General features: G+C 35.8%; 2 protein-coding genes across 4 annotated transcripts in view; one reads left to right on the plus strand and one right to left on the minus strand.

The window, feature by feature from the left end:
- Positions 1-2,444, minus strand: part of LOC106052483 (ankyrin repeat and fibronectin type-III domain-containing protein 1-like) — a 76,292-nt gene extending 73,848 nt beyond the window's left edge. For 2 of the 3 annotated variants that reach the window (XM_056019703.1, XM_056019700.1), the window contains exons 1-2: positions 2,297-2,444; positions 107-474 (exon numbers count right to left, since the gene is read on the minus strand). In XM_056019703.1, coding sequence (XP_055875678.1) covers positions 107-255 — 149 coding nt within the window. In that variant the 5' untranslated portion in view covers positions 256-474; positions 2,297-2,444. Of the gene's footprint in view, positions 1-106; positions 475-2,255 lie in introns of all 3 variants that reach the window. The other variant, XM_056019701.1, reaches the window with a different exon arrangement.
- An 8,906-nt stretch (positions 2,445-11,350) lies between these two features.
- LOC106058492 (FAD-dependent oxidoreductase domain-containing protein 2-like) overlaps positions 11,351-20,009 on the plus strand; it is a 68,775-nt gene continuing 60,116 nt past the window's right edge. The window contains exon 1 of the mRNA XM_056019711.1: positions 11,351-11,832. Coding sequence (XP_055875686.1) covers positions 11,649-11,832 — 184 coding nt within the window. The 5' untranslated portion in view covers positions 11,351-11,648. The remainder of the gene's footprint in view (positions 11,833-20,009) is intronic.

Consider the following 20,009-nt stretch of genomic DNA (forward strand, 5'->3'; position numbering starts at 1 on the left):
CCATCCAAGTAATAACATAGACAATTTTGAAAGTGAATGTTCCTATCCTACTTTATTTCCTTCCTGAAACCAAAGGAGAGAAAGTGAAATACAAAAAAACTTTTACCTCATTTTTTGTGTAGAAGCCAACCGAGACAGAAAACTGGTCACTGTAGAAACTTCCATCTCTCGTTGAAGACACTCGTTCTTAGTTTCTCGCCACCTCTTCAGCAAGGCTTTCCACAAAAATGTAACATTTCTCTGCTCTTTTTCCATTGCAGTGAAGATCAAACAGACTGCACACTTGTTTAAACAACGATTTTTAAGAAACTAAAATAATATACTTTCCATGATCGTTTTTAAACTCAAGGTCAAGCGATTTGAAATTCATCCGATATATCCGATAGTAGAATCTTGAGGATGGAAGCCCATTTGCTACTGTGTATGGAGGCCAGTCCTAAATTCAGCCAGCATTAAATATCAACATGGCTATAACTGGTGAAGTAAAGAAAAACAAATTCTCATTTTGACATCTTTGCACTAGAAATTAATACCTTTGATGAAAGAAGTTATAGATATGTTTGAAATCCAGAAAAGAAAACTTCAGATTTTTAAGACCGTTTTATTATTGTACGCTTTTTAATGCTAGGTTTATAAATCTTTTTAAAGCAACTTTGCCCCCACTTAGTGTATTTTACGAAAGTTACATACATGACAATAAAATGTAAGAACCTCTTTAAGATATAATATTGAATGCATGACAGTATTGAAATTGTTTCTTATATTTCAGTATAAAACTATTTGCTAAATTGTGATAAACAAATTGTATAAGAGACTCGACAATCAGTTGACAACTGTATGTCTGTATGTCAGTTAGACAACTGTATGTCTGTATGTCAGTTAGGCAACTGTATGTCTGTATGTCAGGCAACTGTATGTCTGTATGTCAGTTAGGCAACTGTATGTCTGTATGTCAGTTAGGCAACTGTATGTCTGTCTGTCAGTTAGGCAACTGTATGTCTGTCTGTCAGTTAGGCAACTGTATGTCTGTATGTCAGTTAGGCAACTGTATGTCTGTCTGTCAGTTAGGCAACTGTATGTCTGTCTGTCAGTTAGGCAACTGTATGTCTGTCTGTCAGTTAGGCAACTGTATGTCTGTCTGTCAGTTAGGCAACTGTATGTCTGTCTGTCAGTTAGGCAACTGTATGTCTGTCTGTCAGTTAGGCAACTGTATGTCTGTCTGTCAGTTAGGCAACTGTATGTCTGTCTGTCAGTTAGGCAACTGTATGTCTGTCTGTCAGTTAGGCAACTGTATGTCTGTATGTCAGTTAGGCAACTGTATGTCTGTATGTCAGTTAGACAACTGTATGTCTGTATGTCAGTTAGGCAACTGTATGTCTGTATGTCAGTTAGGCAACTGTATGTCTGTATGTCAGTTAGGCAACTGTATGTCTGTATGTCAGTTAGGCAACTGATTCTATTGTCTCAGCAACAATCTAGTTTGAAGTTTTAATCAAGATTTGTCGAACTGTATCGATTTCTTTAAATAATATACAGACGTTTTACATATTTGAACAAAATACAAACATTTTAAAGAGCTTCTTTTTACAAAGCTTATATCAAATCTCTCTGTCTGTCTGTTTATTTTGTCTATCTGTCAGGTAAAAAGTTTGAACTTGTTTTTTTCTCCCATTTCCCATTCTCGGATCAAGTTGAAACTTTGCATAATTATTTATTGAACCTGATAAGACATGACTCAATAAAAAAAATTACCAATTAATTAATTGATTATTGGTGATTAACTATTTTGTTTGATATTGAAATAACGGGAATAAATACTACTTAATGAGAGGTGTATATATTGATTTCATCTTATTAAATTTCGACACGTTTTTTCTCCCACTTCCCATTCTCAGTTCAAGTGGAAATTCGTATAATTATTCATAGTCGATGACAATACACTAATCAATCCAAAAATTAACCAATTAGTTAATCAATTAGTACTAAGTAATTAATTTTGTTTTATACAGCAGAAAGAGAGCTAAACCGTTGCAATTTTACTTTTTAAATAAGAAATATTTTTTTTGTATTGTTTATTTCTTGGTTTGAGTCAATGCAAAGTTGCTAGAGAAAAGCAATCACTAGAGTGTGAAACATAAAGAAAACAATACTATTGGAACTATAATATTGCACATAGTGTTAAAAATCTTTCCTTAAGAACATTCAGTATATAAATGTTGGCTTTAAAAGTAAACACCAAGCCATCCATTCATTACACTATATTTATGTGGTCAGCAAATGAACGACGAAGCTTTACTTGTCAGTGACATAGATAGGGGGGGGGCACATCAAGTAATCCAAAGTAAACACATGTACACAACACATCACGAATGTCCTGGCTTCCTCCAAGTCAGCTAGTCTCCAGACTTGGAACCAGTCGATTGATCAACACACGACTATTGATTGTCTAAGCTTCTGGTGGTGAGTGAAGAGGTGAGCTTTTACAAACATTGGAGAGTGTTGTACACAGCTAAAAGGTTTCTATTTTTAGCAACACATTTCTTCTACATATCTGGAGCTAGTTGCACGTCAATAAACTACACCTAAACTAAGTTCAGCATGTCTGTTCAATATAGCATCGTTGTCACGATCAGGCTTAAAATCAACCTTTGCTTAAAGCTTTTAAAACTATTTGTTCATTGTAAATCATTGAATAACGATTCACTGTATTGCTGACTAGTGTTGAAATAGGACAGAAGGATTTGTCTCCACTCAATAGCTAGCAGTACACACGTTGATTTCTACCCTGGCTTTATACGGTTTATTATGGAACCTCCGTTTTGTTTTGTTTTTAACCTGCGTGTCGTATATTCTCCGACATAGACTTTTGACTTCATTTGGAAAGACCCGCTTTATAATGCGCCCCCGACACATATTTTTGGCCCGTTAATTCTAGTATCCCTTTCACTTATACACTTCTCCCCCCCCCCCCCCCACCGTCCAAAAACAAAAATTAGTCCTTCGTTTGCTCTTTTGACTTTTCTTCAGTTTCTCAATTCTATCTATTTTATATTTCTACCTTGACCCCCCCCTCCTTTTGGTTAGTTTTGGTTTTTTTTTTTGCAGTCTTTAATCGTAATGCAAGCAATGTACGATATTAATTCATTTCACGATATTAATTCATTTCACGATATTAGTTCATTTCACGATATTAGTTCATTTCTTCATACCATCAGTTTCAGGTCGAGAGAAAAAAAATGTTTTTTTCTGTAGGCCCCAATTGAATGCCACATTTCCTTTCCCTTTTCTACATTTATTTTGGTATCAATTTGGTCTTATTTATTGACATCATTTATCTTATCCCTTTTGAATGTAGCGAAATGATAATAGTAAAATTTGTCTTTGTATTAGGATTATTTTTTTACTCTCTCTTTCTCTCTTTTTCTCTCTCAAAGAATATAAAAGGACTCTAGATGTATCTTATTAATGCTGTGGCCAAAAAAATGCTATAAAAAAAATTGGTATTTGTGAAATGCTTTAAACTGCGGCCTTTTGATGAAATACCGAAAATAAAATACAAAGATTTGATAGAAATCTTCCGAATTTGTCCTAACCAGTTCTAAGCGGGTGTCTATGAGGTCAAAGGAACCTGTGAACGAAATTTCATGTGAGTCGTAGGAAAGTTGAAGAGATTTCTTGATGAATGAATCAGTCAGTCAGTCAGTCAGTCAGTCAGTCAGTCAGTGGTAGGTATTTTGGGCTTATATTAAAGATTACTATGTTTTTATTTGGAACAAATTAAAGAATTTGTCATCTTAATGGTAATTTCGGTTGACTTTTATTTTGGATGGAACTTGGTTCGCGCAACTTAAAAGCTTATAGCAATGCTCAATTCACTATGGTCCAATCACTGAGTGGACACCGGGTGGGGTAATCTGGGAGATGCCTTTTCAAACTCAAACGTCTCGTCCGAACATTTTCCATATACAAAATGAATTACGTACGACTAATTGATGAAATAAATGGTTAATTTTCTGATGGATTCACGTGTCGTCATCGACAATGAAAAATTGTGCAAAGTTTCAATTGATTTGAGAATGGGAAGTTTTCCTATTTCCATTCTCTAGTGGCACTAGGAAAGAAGGAGTATTTGTATCCATTTGTATAAGCGTATGGAATGTGCCTTTATCTAGGTGCCTTTTTGAGTATTTTATTAGGTTTTGTTGTTGTATTTGAAAATTATGGTTTAGTGTTTTATGTATAATTGCTACTTTACTTCTAAGTCTTCTATCATAAAGGGTCTCTAAATTTAATGTAGCAAGGAACTCGAAGTAGTTGTAGATCAAGTCCAATAATTATAGATGCTTTGAAACATTGATATCACACGTGCAATGTTTGTTTGAATGTTTTACGAGGTCTACGCATTTGTAACGGCTTTGTCAGCTGTGCTACAGGAGATGCGGAAACATATGTAGATGTAGATTCTAATAGTGTAGAGCAGTGGTCTTCAACCTTTTTTGGCCTACCGCCCCCTTTTCGAATTTTTTCTTTCAAAAAATCCGCCAGCGCCCCCCTCTAAGAAAAACAGTTATAAAGAAGCGTGAGAAGGCAAATTTGAACAAAATATCATCTATCTATTAATTTTTATGCTGTCAATAACACTTATCCCGCTTGGGAGACGACCGCATGCCAAAGGCGATTGTTGTGAACTCCTCGGCCTATGACTGACGAGCTTTTAGGAGGACTGAGTTACAGAGGTGCCCCCCTCCCCCGTGAGCACTATAAAGATTTATTCAGGCGCCATTTCTCTCTCACTGGCATAGAGAAAGGTACCTGGCAGCATTCTCTGACAGCAGATAGCCTCTGAGAGAAACAGTCCGAGAGCTCTTACAAAAACTGCGGGACAAATATTTGATACACAAAGAAAAGCTAGCATGCAACGGCTTTGTCTGCATAAAATTTGGGAAAATATGTAGGTCGCAGTTGGGTTTGCGTAGTTATGTGAAACACTGGACTCAGCCGTAATCTTCGGAATTAAAGGCAAAAACAGCCAATATTATCATTATGCAAAAATTATGTCAAATAATTTACAGGGATTACACACAAAAATTAATTGTAAAGACTTTCTTTAAAATCCTAAGATTGCTCTCCGTTTAAATTTTTGAATATTTAGGTTTAATTGTAAATTTAGTTTTATTTTTTAATATAAATATTATTATTGCTGAATTCACTACAAAATGATATTAAGCTAATGGTAACCTTGTGCCTCCTGCAGTCTGACAATATTAGAAATTTCAAGCTTTAAATTAGCCAAGGCAAGGCGAAGGTCTCCTCTAGTGGGTACATCCAGTCTCTTTCTTTGCTTATTCATTAACTTTGTTACGCACTAAATCTAGGTTACCCATGTATGTTGAAAAGCTAAAACATAATTCCAATTTTGACCACAGCTTTGGGATTTTACCGAAACATTTCAATGCAGCCACATCTCTGTTGTGCCTCCAGGGGCGTGGCTAGGAATTTCCATCGTTTGGGGGCCAAGGTGCTTGACATCTTTGGGGGCCGCTGTATTTTGCGCCACCGTGTGCCTCCTATGTTTACATTCTTTTTACTGAAGACATAGTTTTGTAAATCTATTTTTTTCATGCAACTCAATTTCAACCTCAGTAACAGATGTTTAATAATTGTAATTTATATATATATTTTTTTTTTAATTTTAGTATCGAATCTTAATTTCTTCATAGAGCATTGTTATGTGAATGGCATATATATCGGTGTCCTTGGGCAGTAATTCATTTGTCAACAAACAAGTTATGTGAGATTGTAAAACTCTTTAAAATAGATTTAATATCTCGATAAAAGAGAAAATGAGATTATCAATAAAAGTCAATCTCTTTCCGAGCAGTCGGAGGTTCGTTTCATTCATTTGTGTTAGATGCCTACCATGTAAAACTATTTTTTTTAGCCTGCTTTAAGTCATCGCCAACCGTTGAATCTTCCCGTTTCTCAAAAAAAAAATTATTTAAGAGCTTAAAAAAACGAGCCATAACAATTAACAAACCCCTTTCGAAATCCAGCGAACTTCAGTTTACAACAAGAGTCTAACACCTTTTTCATCATTTGTTTCACAAAGATGCGCTTATTTTCGGCATGGGTTTGTATTTTATTTACAGTTTTATGATTAGATTCAAATAGAAATAAAATTGCGGGCTAAACTTTTCGTGTGTATCATAACTCACAATGTGAATAGTAAATTATTTTTGGATATCGCTATATGTTCGTGAAGCCGACTTTGTTTCATAACCTCATCTGAAAATACCATCAAAGTAGAACTTACTTTTTTTCTAGTGGCAATTCACTAAATCTCAAAGAAATATTACATGACATACCAGTGAGTTTTCGTAACAACATTTTATCAATTTCTTTTGTTTTTAAAAAAAGTTAAATTATTCTATTAAATGTTACCTATAATGTTTTTTGCAATTAACATTTACATATCAATATATTAACATATGTAGATAAAATAAACTATAATCTAAAAGGCGTATTACCTACTTTGTTTATCAAATCTTAAACGTTTATACGCGCGAATTCCAAGGACAATAAATACACTCTAATAATTGCAAAAGAGTAAGAATTTAAAAATAGAAAATGGGATTCCCGAACTCAATTTCTAACGCTGTTTCTGTTCTTAAATTAGAAGCAAGTTAACTTTAATTTGTCTATATTTAGTTTCCCAGCTTTAATGTTGAAGAATTTTAAAATTTGTTTTGTTTCAGAGCACCGTTAGTTTTTTTCTTTCCGCCTTTATACCCAGCGCCCCCTTACCGCCCCATTTTGTGCCCAGCGCCCCCTTTACGACCCTTTGGCTCTCAGCGCCCCCCAAAATCTCGAAAACGCACCCTAGGGGGCGATATCGCCCCCGTTGAAGACCACTGGTGTAGAGCAATAGATCTATTCTCAATCTAGATCTACTTACTACCTAACTTATTGATGCTGACCCATCAGTATATTCAAAAATCGCACTGGGCTTGAAGGCATTAATGGTCTACAGTGCTAGAAGTTGATGGTCGTTAGATGAAAAACTTAGCTTAGTGGCATTTGGGTCTACTTGGTTCAAACGTATGTCTTGGGTCGTTGGACGACACCAAGGGGGAAGGGGATGAAAGCATTGAATGTTTTGTCGGTTGGTGGAAAGGACAGCTTTATCAGATAGTCTAGTGGCATGATGCATAAAGCACTGCATCTTAATACGTCTTGTGAATCTCCAACCATCCACTAATTTTCTAGTTTTCCAGCCTTTTATAAATTTATAATTATAATTTTTATAATTAGATTCAAATAGAAATGAAATTGCAGACTAACTTTTCTTAAGATGTTGCCTGTGTAACATAACTCACAAGGTGAATAGTGAATAGCTATTTTCTTTATTCTATATTACTTATGAAGCCATTGTCCAACCACTGATGGTTCCCTATATATCTTTATAAGCTACATAACTAGACAATTTGGAAAGAAAATTTCATCACAAATAGAAAAAAAGTCTTTTTATGTAACATATTGTTATGAACCTGGTGGTGACACAGATGTTTGTAGTGGTGTGTGTGTGTAGTCAGCCGACGCAAATCGCCCCAGGCCTGCGCTAGACGAAAGGTCAACCGTGATGAGGAACGACGGTCAGCCGAGACGAGTGTCAACATGACGGTTCGAGAAGGATCGGCGTCGAGAACAGAGCTCAGGAGCGTCACGAGGGATGTAGTCATCTGACCGCCCAGAATGGTCGAGCGACGTTCTGTTCGGTTCTAGAAGGCCAGTAGGGACCCTATATAGAGCGAAGGTGTCGCAGTCAAGACAGCTGAGAAAAGGGGTTCAATACAGCAAGGTGCAGAAAGGAGGTTCACGTCAGAGGTTTAGAACACGGTTGACTACAGCACAGTTCAACGGTGTGGTTCTGTACGGAGCATTACGACGGTTCAGTGCGGAGTACTATCAAGTACAGTTGAGACGACTGGCGTCTTGATCTTGGTCTTCGATCGAGTCCAACACAACGAGCCTAGTGTGTGAAGTCAGTCCTAAACTGTTGAACCCAGTGCAAGCCCAGAACGAGACGGAGAGGCCAGTGCAAGAGTTGATACGGGTCTACGGTGTTATCGGAGAGATATTTGTACAGTGTACGTTTTGCCAATTGTTCAGTATTGGCTGTTATTTATTGGACATTAAACTGTTACGTTACTTTGGAGCCCTGAGTCGTCAAGTTCTTTAAGTTGGTGGTGTGTGGTGCAGTTTGCAGAGAGTCTGGATAGTGAGATTCGTAACAATATGTTTAAAAAAAATAATTTTAATTTTAATCACTTTTCAAACAATATCATAAGACTTTTTAAAAAAAGCTATGCATTATCTAAGAAGCCACTAAAACATATCCTGCTTTGCGTTTTTTTTTTATATATTGTTTTAATTGTAGATTTTTATTATTGTTCATGAATATTCTTAAATTATTTGTGGATATTGCTATGTTCGTGCAGCCGACTTGGTTTCATATGACCTCATCTGAAAATGCCGTCATTCAAAGTAGAACATTGGAATACTTTTTATCTAGTGGCAATTCACTAAAACTCTTAACAATATGACATTACATACCAGCGAGTTGTCGTAGCAACACTTTGTCAATGTTTTTTGTTTTAAAAAAAAGGTAAAACTATTCGATTTGAATGTTAGCTTTAACGTTTTTTCCAATTAACATTTACACATCAATATATTAACATATGTAGGAAAAATAAACTGTAATCTAAAACGCCTATTAACTAGTTTGTTTCTCAAATCATAAACGTTTATGCCCGCAAGATCTAAGGACACTAGATGCCCCACAATTACAGCAAAAGAGTAAGAATTTAAAAATAGAAAATGGGATTCAAGAACTCCATTTCTAACGTTGTTTCTGTTCTTAAATAAGATCCAAGCTAACTAGAACTTGTCTATATGTAGTTTGCCAGATTTAATTTTGAAGAATTTTAAAAAATTTCTTTTGTTCAGTGCACCTCAAGTTTCTTCTTTCCCGCTTTATGCCCAGCGCCCCCTTACCGCCCACTATAGTACCCAGCGCCCCCTACTGCCCCTTTGGCTTCCAGCGCCCCCTAAAATCTCGAAAACGCCTGAAAGGGGGCAACAGCGCCTCCGTTGAAGACCACTGCACTGTACTGCTAATATATCAATGTTAACAGATGTTCATCAATGTGCTATCAGTTGTTTATGTACTTGTTCAAGCATCGTCTTTCTTAATATTTTGTGTGTGTGTTTCTTCGGGATGATAATATTCACAATTTCTAATTGACATTCTTAGAAACTTAAAGATTTGGTCCAAGTTTTTACCTATATTTTGTCAAAAAATACTTTCATTTCCTTTTTGTATTTGTATTTTGCTGTTTTTCATCTTTTTAAATAATATTTTGAATGTTCTTTATGTTCCTGTATATAAAACGTGATGCAACATTTTATTTCTGTGTAAAAGAAAAAGTTTGCTGACTGACTATTGTTCATAAATGTCAGCTCCATTGTGCTTGCTCCAGTGACCAAGATTGCATTGTAACATCTGTAGGGTCACATTTAGAGATCAATAATAAACATATCCGTTAATCTGGAACAGATACAACCTTTTTTTTTTATAGATGGTTCTAAAAATGATTATGTGTACACCTCTAAAACGAAATATAGTTCTCTCTTGGAGAAATAGATTTATTGTCATAATGGGCCTTATAACTAGTGCTCTTTATTTCCATTACTTACACAATGAAGCCTTTAAGGTCCCAATACTAGAAAGATTTTGAACAATTTACTTTCTCTTCGATAATGTTATACTTGCAATTATTTTTAAGGCATGTATTTTAACATTTTAAATGGAAAACTTTTAGGGATCCGCTATACGTGTTAGTTTATATACTTTGTACAAGATCATAGCGACAATTTATCAATATCAAACATAGAACTAACATTTTTAAATCAATTCTTGTTTACTTTTATAGCGGCCCTCGTAAGGGAAAAAGTCGCTATTAGGTTTGTGTAAAATGTCTGTGAATCCGTCTGTCACACTTAGATCTCGAAAACTAGAAGAGAAATGAAAAGTATAATTTCATCATGAGTTGTGGATTGCAAAGTTTAGTTGCAAAGGCTACGTTTTGTTTTCTAAAAGCAAACCGTAATGTTTATAAAATTATTTATGCAAGAGATTTTTTCATAAAAATATATCACTTCTAAAACAACACATAAATGTAAGGGAGATTATGTAAACTATATGTTAACAATGAAAGATAATTTTTGTTTATTTTCTTTATCACTTATTCATATATATCTATAAAATATGAAAAAAATATTTTCACAATAAATATAAATAGTAATCAACTGTGTCTTTCTGGTCAAATAGCTTCTCAAATTAAAAGAAGACATGCATGCTATCGCAAAACGTTTTTAATCATCAGATTTCATTTTTTAGTTCTCCCATCAGGATAAAAGTAGCTTACTGTTGAGGATTTTGTCAGTCGGTCTTTCTGTCCGTCACGTTTGGGTCGCAAAAGAAAAGGATAAAAGTTATTGAAAATCTGATTTCACCTTTAATTTTCCTTCCAAAATCTAAACAATTTTAGTATCTATATTTGCTTGTTTCAGATGTTTTTGTGACAAGCAAATCAATGCCAACGAATGTTTGGTATTGCTCTTCTAACTACTGATAAATTTAATTTTCTTGCTTAAATGTCGCAAAAACTCATGATAAAAAATAAGTTGCTTCGGATTTTAAAAATAAATTAACTATAAACCCTAAATGAAAATCTCTATATTTCATTACCTATAAAGTTGTTCCGGATATTGTTTTATAAAAAATAATGATTAGGCTTACGTCAAATGATTGATTGAAATTGCACTACTGACTTATATTACACATAATATTCTTGAACAATACGTCACCTTAGTTTAATTAGAAATATCAAATTGTTCCGGATTTTCATTTTAAAAGAAGTTTATGTTAGATGACTTATTTTACAAAAATACCGGTATTAATAGTAAGTTTTTCGTGATATTAAAAGGAAAAAGTGATATACTAGAAACGCTTGTTGAAAATGACTCGTTTCTCTGGCCAAGACACAAAGAACACAAATCTCTGATATGTTCAGTAACGATCCTATTTTGTCTTTATGGTTGGGTGTGTACAGTCGTCATAGAACTAGGCTGCATTAGGATTCAATGTCTTATACCCCACAATAAACTTGTTGAGAATAGCTGTAACACAGACTAGCCGTTTCACATGATAATGAACCTCATTTAGATGTGCATGTATATATAAAGACCTCTTGTCTATAAAAGGATTTTGTATAGAACTATGTCGATATTTCATTGGCCCCTTTTATTATGTTAAGAGATAAATATTGAGAAATAAATTTTAAATTAATTTAATTTTTTAAAAGTATTTCTAATATTATTTAGATATTATAACTTGTGACTTGTATGAGTTTCAGGAGATCTGTTTCTTTTCACTAAAACAGAAAACTTTTTAAAGTCGTTCATACAATAATTTATGGACCTTTAATTCATTTTAAACTTTTTTGAGGATTTAGGAAAACTATTTACATATGTAAACGCCATCTCTAATTTGTAAAAGTGTTTACAATCTGTGATCGGAACTAAGAATGTCGTTATTAATACGAATTGCGTGTATCGTAACTCATTTGTCTATTGTACTGACAAAGAATAGGACACAGAACTTTCACAAGTATTGTATTATTGGAGCAGGTCCAGCTGGTTTACAATTTGGATATTTTCTACAGTCATCTAAAAGAGATTATATTATCTTTGAAAAGAGTCATACTCCAGGTTATTAATAACTTTTACATTCTAATTATCTGCTACTATTTTATTTAGGATTGTTATACTGAAAACAAAAAGGTGTTCACCTTGTACTGACTAGGCTTTTTTTCTATTCTATAGGATGGTAGTAACTGTTGACCGAGCCTCCCTTGGTTGGACAGTTTTTCAATGTAAAGTTAATATTTACCCGAAAATTGCTAATATGTTGTGTGTGTTAATTCTAGTTGTACAAGGCAAGGAGAATACACAATCTTTGAAGTGCACCTATAATCTACAAACATCGTTCTCACATCAAGTCGTTTTCCTTTGCAGTTTTTGAGTAACGCAGTAATTGTCTTGGAAGAAATTCTTTGTAGTGTAACCTCTCAAATGGTTACGTTCAGACATTTAATATAGCAGTAGTGCATGAAATATTCTAGGAGGCGCGGTGGCTGAGCGGTAGAGGTCCCGGGTTCGAATCCTGGTGAAGACTGGGATTTTTAACTTCGGGATATTTGGGCGCCTCTGAGTCCACCCAGCTCTAATGGGTACCTGACATTAGTTTGGGAAAAGTAAAGGCTGTTGGTCGTTATGATGGCCACAGAAATAGATGACCTTTATATCATCAGCGCTATAGATTGCAAGGTCTGAAAGTGGAACATTACTATTTTTGTTATTCTGCTTATTCATTCTAGCGTTTGTACACAATTTCTTAGCTTCATCTAATGATGCTAAATCTCTAAGTTACAGGGTAAAGCATAACAAAGTAAAATACCGCACTTTTCCCGGAACGACTTGAAATTAATGCCTTAATATTTTAAAGGTTTCATCAAATCCACTTCCGAACATAAAGATGGTGCAGTATAGTTACAATATAAATGTAAATTTTATTTTAAAGTTTGGATTTATATTGTAATAATTTAGTATCAAAAGAAAATAATATTACACTGCATCATTTTGGAGAACATCTGGACTAAATTGTCTATTGTCTATTGAATTTCAATGGACCTCATTCACCAATCGTAAACAAACAACATTTAGCCACGTGATTCTATATATCTTCTATACAAATTATGTAATTCATAAAGGCTGTCACGTGATACGTATTTTTCATTGTTTTATCAATATTATGACGTGGCTAAATGTGTTTATTTACGATTAGTGAATGAGGTCCATTATTCATTATTATAGTACAAAAATAAAATTTTTGGTCTATGTAGGGCATAAGCGGAATATGCTTTAATATTGTGAAAAATGAAATATGTTTAAACCATAGACTATATATATACATGGACTGCCAACACTAAGGTAACTAAGCATAAGTTTCGTTCACCGAGGCGTCCTTGGTTGCAGCGTAAATTGATTTTTGGCTTTTACAAGAAATCGTGAATGGAAACTTAATCGCCATAGAAGATGTTACAGAGGTAAGTGTGCACAACTCAATTTGTGACTTAGATCTATAACTGTAAAGCTTTATAACTGATTTTCTTAGCCAATATAGACTAATTAGCCAAGCCTGTATTTCGTGTATTTTCTTGTTTACGACATTGATTGAATTGTTATGCCAGTTTAGATTTTTTTTTTAAATCACATTTGACAATTTACACATATCTCGTATGGTGAATGAACGTAAGCCAAAAGAAGTCTTTTTTGGTGAGCTAAAAGGTGGTCCACGTAACAGAGGTGACCCATGGAAATGCTTTAAAGACCGAATCAAAAACCTCATTGGCAGCGAACATTGCTGAGACTTACTCCCTTAGAGCACGTGAGAGGAAGCTAGCAGTGAGTTTTAAGGTCGCCTAGTCCCCGTACAATGACAGCCTTAGTGTCGGACATGTACCAGTTTTATCTCTATCAAACCCTTGTCCCAATCGTCTTTCATGCAGAACTCTGCATTCATAAAGAATGTGGTTTATTGTCGTCGTCCTCCATGCAGTGGCGACATCGTGTGTCGTAATTTTCCCTCCAACGTCCGAAGTAAACACCAATAGACAGTGCCCGACTCGGAACTGGGCTAGGACCGCCTGTTCCGCACGATGAAGTTGCCACCACAGATCTCTTTTGTCTGGTTTACTCATTGCCCTGTGGAGCTCACGGCACTTGTCCCAGCCAGCTAACGTACCAAAGCGCCAACAATCTTTTGTCGGCCAGGGATCGTACACTTTGGTATGTGCACGGTTCATCATGCTCGAGTGCCGTCGCGACCGCGGTTTTAGCGAGCTAGTCCACCAAATCCTGACTGACCACTCCACAATTGGCGGGCACTCATTGTAAGGTAATGCTCACACCGAATCGTAGGAGACACCCTCCGACAGTGAGGACGTCGCAAACCCTTCTGACACCTTCGTCTAGCCCCTCTAAGGTCTCTAGAGCTAGAGTCTGTACACAAGACCACGTTGTTGGCTGGCGCAGCCCCGCTACGTACTTTTCCTTCCACCCAATCCAGTGCCTAGAACATTGCCTCCAATTCAGCTTCGAGGCTGCTTTTCCCCTGGCAGGGTCCGATTACCTCGTCTCTTTCGGGGTGCCAGAGAGTTGAAATACCCCCCATTCCCCAGCTTTCACAGTGCCCTCGAGCGTCTGCACAAAGCCGTCTGTGTAGATGGTGGTCACTCCAGCTGGATACGATGCGATAGTCTCTCCGGCTGCATGTAGTAGCCGTGTAGGATAACTTTGCCTTGTTACTACTGGGTCAATTAGTCAATTAGGTACTTCCGTATCGTTGGCATGCCGTGAGCCTCCATCGGGAGGAAAGAACCGGACGGGGAAACAGCCCACGCCCAAGTAGAGCCGGTTATTGAGACGTCTCTTACCCTACCAGTCGTCGACCAGACTTATGATTGTCGTTTGCAAAGCCCAGACTTGAATAGGTTGACTGTAGTCCAAGTGAGAGCGTACTGCACCCCTGTACAGACCTCTCAGCACGTCCGCCCTCGCTCCTCACTTCGTTCCAGCTAGTTTTTTCCACAATATTTATCTTCTCGGAAGCAATCTCTCACACCTGCTGGATATGAACGCACATAGTCAGTTTCTGATAACCCCAAGGTACTTGGACTTTTTATCTCATGCCAGAATCTTACTGTCCATCCGTCGCTCAACTGGTTCCTTCGATATGTTACGTTCAAGCGTAAACCAAGAGTAAACCGACTTTGAGTGGTTTTACCTCGAGGTTCCACATTTTGGCGTAGCAGGATAAAGTTGTTAATGCCTGCTGGAGAGTGCCAATTAGCTGTTGGCAAACTCTCCCCGATTCCCACAACACAATATCATCTGCAAACAGGAGAGAGCCAGTAAGTCGTTGATGTAGACGAGGAATAGCGTCCCTGATGCACCGCTTGCTCCAGTGGAAGTTTCCTCGACAGGTTCTTACCAACACGTGTCTGTACAGTCCGTTCCGTGAGGAAATTTTGTATCCACCTAAGCATATGTGAACCGACACCTAGTCGTTGCGACTCGCCAAGCCTTAGGGAAATCCCCTTCAGTTCAAGTACGATGGATCAATTCCAACACTTTCTCTCTGCCAATGGGACCGAGATGTTTCAACATTTCGTTGCTGAGTCCATCTGGCCCCGGTGCCTTTCGCAGTTTGCACTTTCGAAGTGCAATATCTAGCTCTCCGTGGGTGAAAGAGTTAGTGAATGTGCTCGTCTCATCCTCACCATAGACCATGCTGCGTTTTGCTTTGGCCTTCCTGATGCCGTCTGAGCTTTCGACACTAAACTTCTCTTACCTGACTTAGAAGGCATGGTTCCGAGCGTCTGGCCTTTTACAGTCTGTGACCACTATGCCTTGAGCCGTTTGCAGGGGCGCTGCTGCTTTTGGTTCTTTCGCCATGGTCAAGTTGTTGAGAAGGGGGGGTTCAAATCATCACTTGCCTCAGATCTCATTGTCTGAAAAGGAAACATTACTTAATGCGCAAGTGCAGCCAACTTAAACAAATTACAGTCACCGAATTTTCTAAAAGGGGTTTTGTGGTTATCCTTTCCCTCCGATACAAAAACTAAAGCAAAACTATAGTTACCACTTTCTACATTTTTTAAAGCTTAAAATAATGGAAATAATGCTGGCTCACAGCGCTCCCACAAACTCCCTAGCAGTCCTTGTTTGTGTGTACTGTCTTTCCACTAATTAAAAGAATCTATTCTAGACTAAAAAAGAACGCCCTAAAGAATGAAAGGTCAGAATGTAATGAAGATTAATTACATATATATACATTGCAGAGGGGTGGTAGAAAAAAAAATCCCCCCATACCGAAAAACTCTTGGCTACGCCCATGATATGAAATGCCATTCATTTGTGGGCCGGTTTATATAGTAATGCCCGGACCGATTTTGATACCCAGTCCGCCCCTGGACCATATCTATAAATGTTCCAGAAGTCACCCAGTAAAACCTACTCAGCCCCAAAGATCACGGACAGCCCGTTAACGTGGTAGACCACTTCACATATCTGGGTAGTAGAGTGTCGAATGAAGCCTCACTTTCGAGGGAAGTTGATAACCGTCTGGTCAGGGCCAGTATCGCTTTTGGGCGCCTTCAGGCGAGTGTTTGGCGGAATAAATAGCTCCGCCTGCCTACAAAAATCAATGCCTACAAAAATCAATGTTGATTGCATAATGCTATATGGATTATTTGTTTTTCTCTTTTTTTTTCATCACATTAGACAATTATTTTTTAAAATGTATTTTCTAAACATTAGTTAAATAAGCGATTTACTGAAAGAGTCAATACATTTTTGAGAGTGTTATTTATTAACTTTGTATATAATGGGTGATATAAGTTAAGTCTGTGAATGAGTCCGTCTAAATAAAATAACAATAGTGAGTCAGTAAGCATACACTCTTACATCTTTACCAACTTTTGTTTAGATCTACATCTATTTTTTTTAAATTCAGTTTGAGTTTCCTTTTAAGATAATGAGCATTTTTATCTATAATAATGGAAAATCAACCATAAAAAATAAAATCAATAATGTATTTATGACTAACTGAAAAATCTGCATAAAAATTTCGGACTTCAAGTTATTATTAGTTTCTTTTTAAACTAACTGCAATTCCAAATAACATCCAGTTCTTCTAAAACAGTAATGACCAATCTGATTCGTTGTTTTTTTGTCTTACACTCGTGCCACGGGCCACATCAAGTCTGAGTAGGCGACTGAAACTAAAAATGTAGGTGTTCCTCCGTGAGACAATTCAGTTACATGGGTCTCGCCCTATTCCTCAGTGAAAAGTTTTATCCTCACTAATATGCTTGTATTTGTTGTGATCATCGCGCTTGTTTTTGGAGATTTAGAAAAGTTTCTGCAGGTAGCCTAAAGTGGAAATCAATTGTCTGCATCACTTGTAATTTGACAAGGAGTTTGTATGTCAATCAATTTAAGTCTAGAGTCTAGACTCCTAGGTCTATAAAATCTAATACTAGTAATACTATAGCATAATATGATAATAATAATATAATTTTAGACTAAGAATATCATAGATCTATAAAATATTCTTCTACTTCTAGGTTAGGCATACTCAGTTACTAGTATATCTACTAATAGTTACTAAGTCTAAGATAGTCAGATAGATAGATAGATAAATTAAACATTAAACTGCATTAAACTTTCAACAAACATTCTTATTAGAAAAAGACATTAACCAACCAGTCGATGACCTCTGGAATTTCATTAAAAACCATCTTAAAAGCATTATAGAAAATCAAATACCAACTAAATACACATCAAAAAAAATAAATAAATGCTGGTTTAATAATAGACTAAAGAAGCTTTGTAAACAGAAGGAAAACCTATATAGAAAATTTAAAGAAACTAATGCAGAAAGAGTTTACAAAAAGTATATAAAAATTAAACACTTAACCCAAAAAGTAAGCAGACAGCTGCAGAGTGAATACATAAACAATGTAATATCTAAAGACAACAACAAAAACCTATGGTCATACATTAAGTCTAAGAAAATGGAAACAACAGGCGTAGCGCCATTAAAAGATGAACATAACATAATACATAATGATAATGAAACTAAAGCAAACATTCTAAACAAATACTTTGCATCAGCATTCTCAGCCCCAGGAGACAAAGACATATTACTGAATTTGAACCAAGTAGACAACATAGAAGATATAGTAGTACAAGAAAATGGAATTCAAAAACTATTAGCCAACACCAAACCAAATAAAGCTTCTGGACCTGATGGTATTCCAGCTAGATTACTCAAAGAACTAAGTAATGAGCTAGCCCCAGTGTTCAAAATACTCTTTCAGGCTTCGCTTAACCAGGGCAGAGTACCAAAGGACTGGAAAGAAGCTAATGTCACCCCCCTATTTAAAAAAGGAGAAAAATCTGACCCAGGAAACTACAGACCAGTATCACTTACCAGCATCACATGTAAAATCCTAGAACACATAATATGTAGCAACATCATAAACCACTTAGACAAACATAATGTCCTCACACCATACCAACATGGCTTTAGGAAATATAGATCATGTGAAACACAACTAATAGGACTAATTGATGATTTTTCAAAAGGTTTAGATAATAGTGAACAAATAGATGCTATCTTACTAGATTTTTCTAAGGCTTTTGACAAAGTTCACCACCATAGTTTGCTTAAAAAATTAAAATATTTTGGCATTAATGGTCCACTGCATCAGTGGATTAAAGACTTTCTGATAGGGAGAGAACAAACTGTAATAATAAATGGCTCTAAATCAACACCGATAACAGTAAACTCAGATGTACCTCAAGGAACAGTCTTGGGTCCACTACTATTTTTAATTTACATAAATGATTTACCAAATTGCATTAGTTCAGGAACAAAAGTCAGATTATTCGCAGACGATTGCATAATATATAGAACAATAAAAACAACACAAGACACAGATATTTTACAAAGAGAATTAGATGAATTACAGAAATGGGAATCAAATTGGAGCATGTCTTTCCACCCAGAAAAATGTCAGTTGTTAAGAGTAACAAAAAAACTAAAACAAATTAATTCCACTTATCTTATTCATGGCAAACCAGTAACACAGACTAAAAACGCAAAATACCTAGGTGTTATAATAAATGAAAAACTGTCATGGAATCCACATATTGATGAAACTACAAAAAAATCAAACAAAGCATTAGGATTTATTAAAAGAAATTTCTATAAATCAAATAAGAACATAAAACTAAAATGTTATTTAACCTTGGTTAGGCCAATAATAGAATATGCATCCTCTGTTTGGGACCCCTCAACTCAAGAAAACATTAAGAAACTAGAACAGACACAAAATAGAGCAGTGCGATTCATAACAAACGAATATTCACATTTGACTAGAGTAACACCTTTAGTAAAATCGCTAAATTTAGAAAGCCTTCAGGACAGAAGGCTCAAAAGTAAATTAGCAATAATACATAAAACACTGAACCATAATCTTCAAATACAAAAACAAAATTTAATAAAATACTCTGAAAGACACAAAGATAAAGGCACATTCCTCGTCCCATATGCTAGGACAAATTTGTACAAATACTCCTTCTTCCCTAGTGCTATTAGAGCATGGAATGGGTTGCCTGAGCTAGCCAGGAAAACCAGTGACTTGGCAGAATTTAAGTCATTGGTTAATATGCATGACTAAATGCATGACGCGTAGGACGTAATCATCTTCTTTTTTGAAGTAACGTCTGTATTATATAAGATAAGATAAGATAAATCGATTTATTCTAGATCTAAAATTTCAGACTTAGAATACTAATAAATAAACCATTGTAAACTTAAAACTAGCTTTCACTTTAGCCTTAAGCATTGTAAACTTTAAACTAGATTTAGACTAGACCTTTAAAAACTAAAACCGAACAACAGTCATCATGCAATTGCTCTGGCTATTTATTCTGATAATTTCTAAATACACACTAATTGAACACAGATCTAGATCAGTCAACACTAAACTAAAAAAGGAAACAATAATTACCAATCATCACACTATAGATCAATGCAACTTCAAAAATAACCTAACATACACATCCATAACATTAAAGAAAATTAACCAACACAAATGGAAGTTCTCAATTAGACTCAGTCGAAATAAATACCTATCAGTCTTAATATTAATAGCAGGAGATGTAGAATCAAATTCAGGGCCTAGATCTAAAGATAGATGCAACATCTGCAAAAAAGTATGCACCATGAAACAGAGAGCCATTCAATGTGACAC

Source organism: Biomphalaria glabrata, chromosome 2, assembly GCF_947242115.1.
Source record: "Biomphalaria glabrata chromosome 2, xgBioGlab47.1, whole genome shotgun sequence".
Lineage (NCBI taxonomy): Eukaryota > Metazoa > Mollusca > Gastropoda > Planorbidae > Biomphalaria > Biomphalaria glabrata.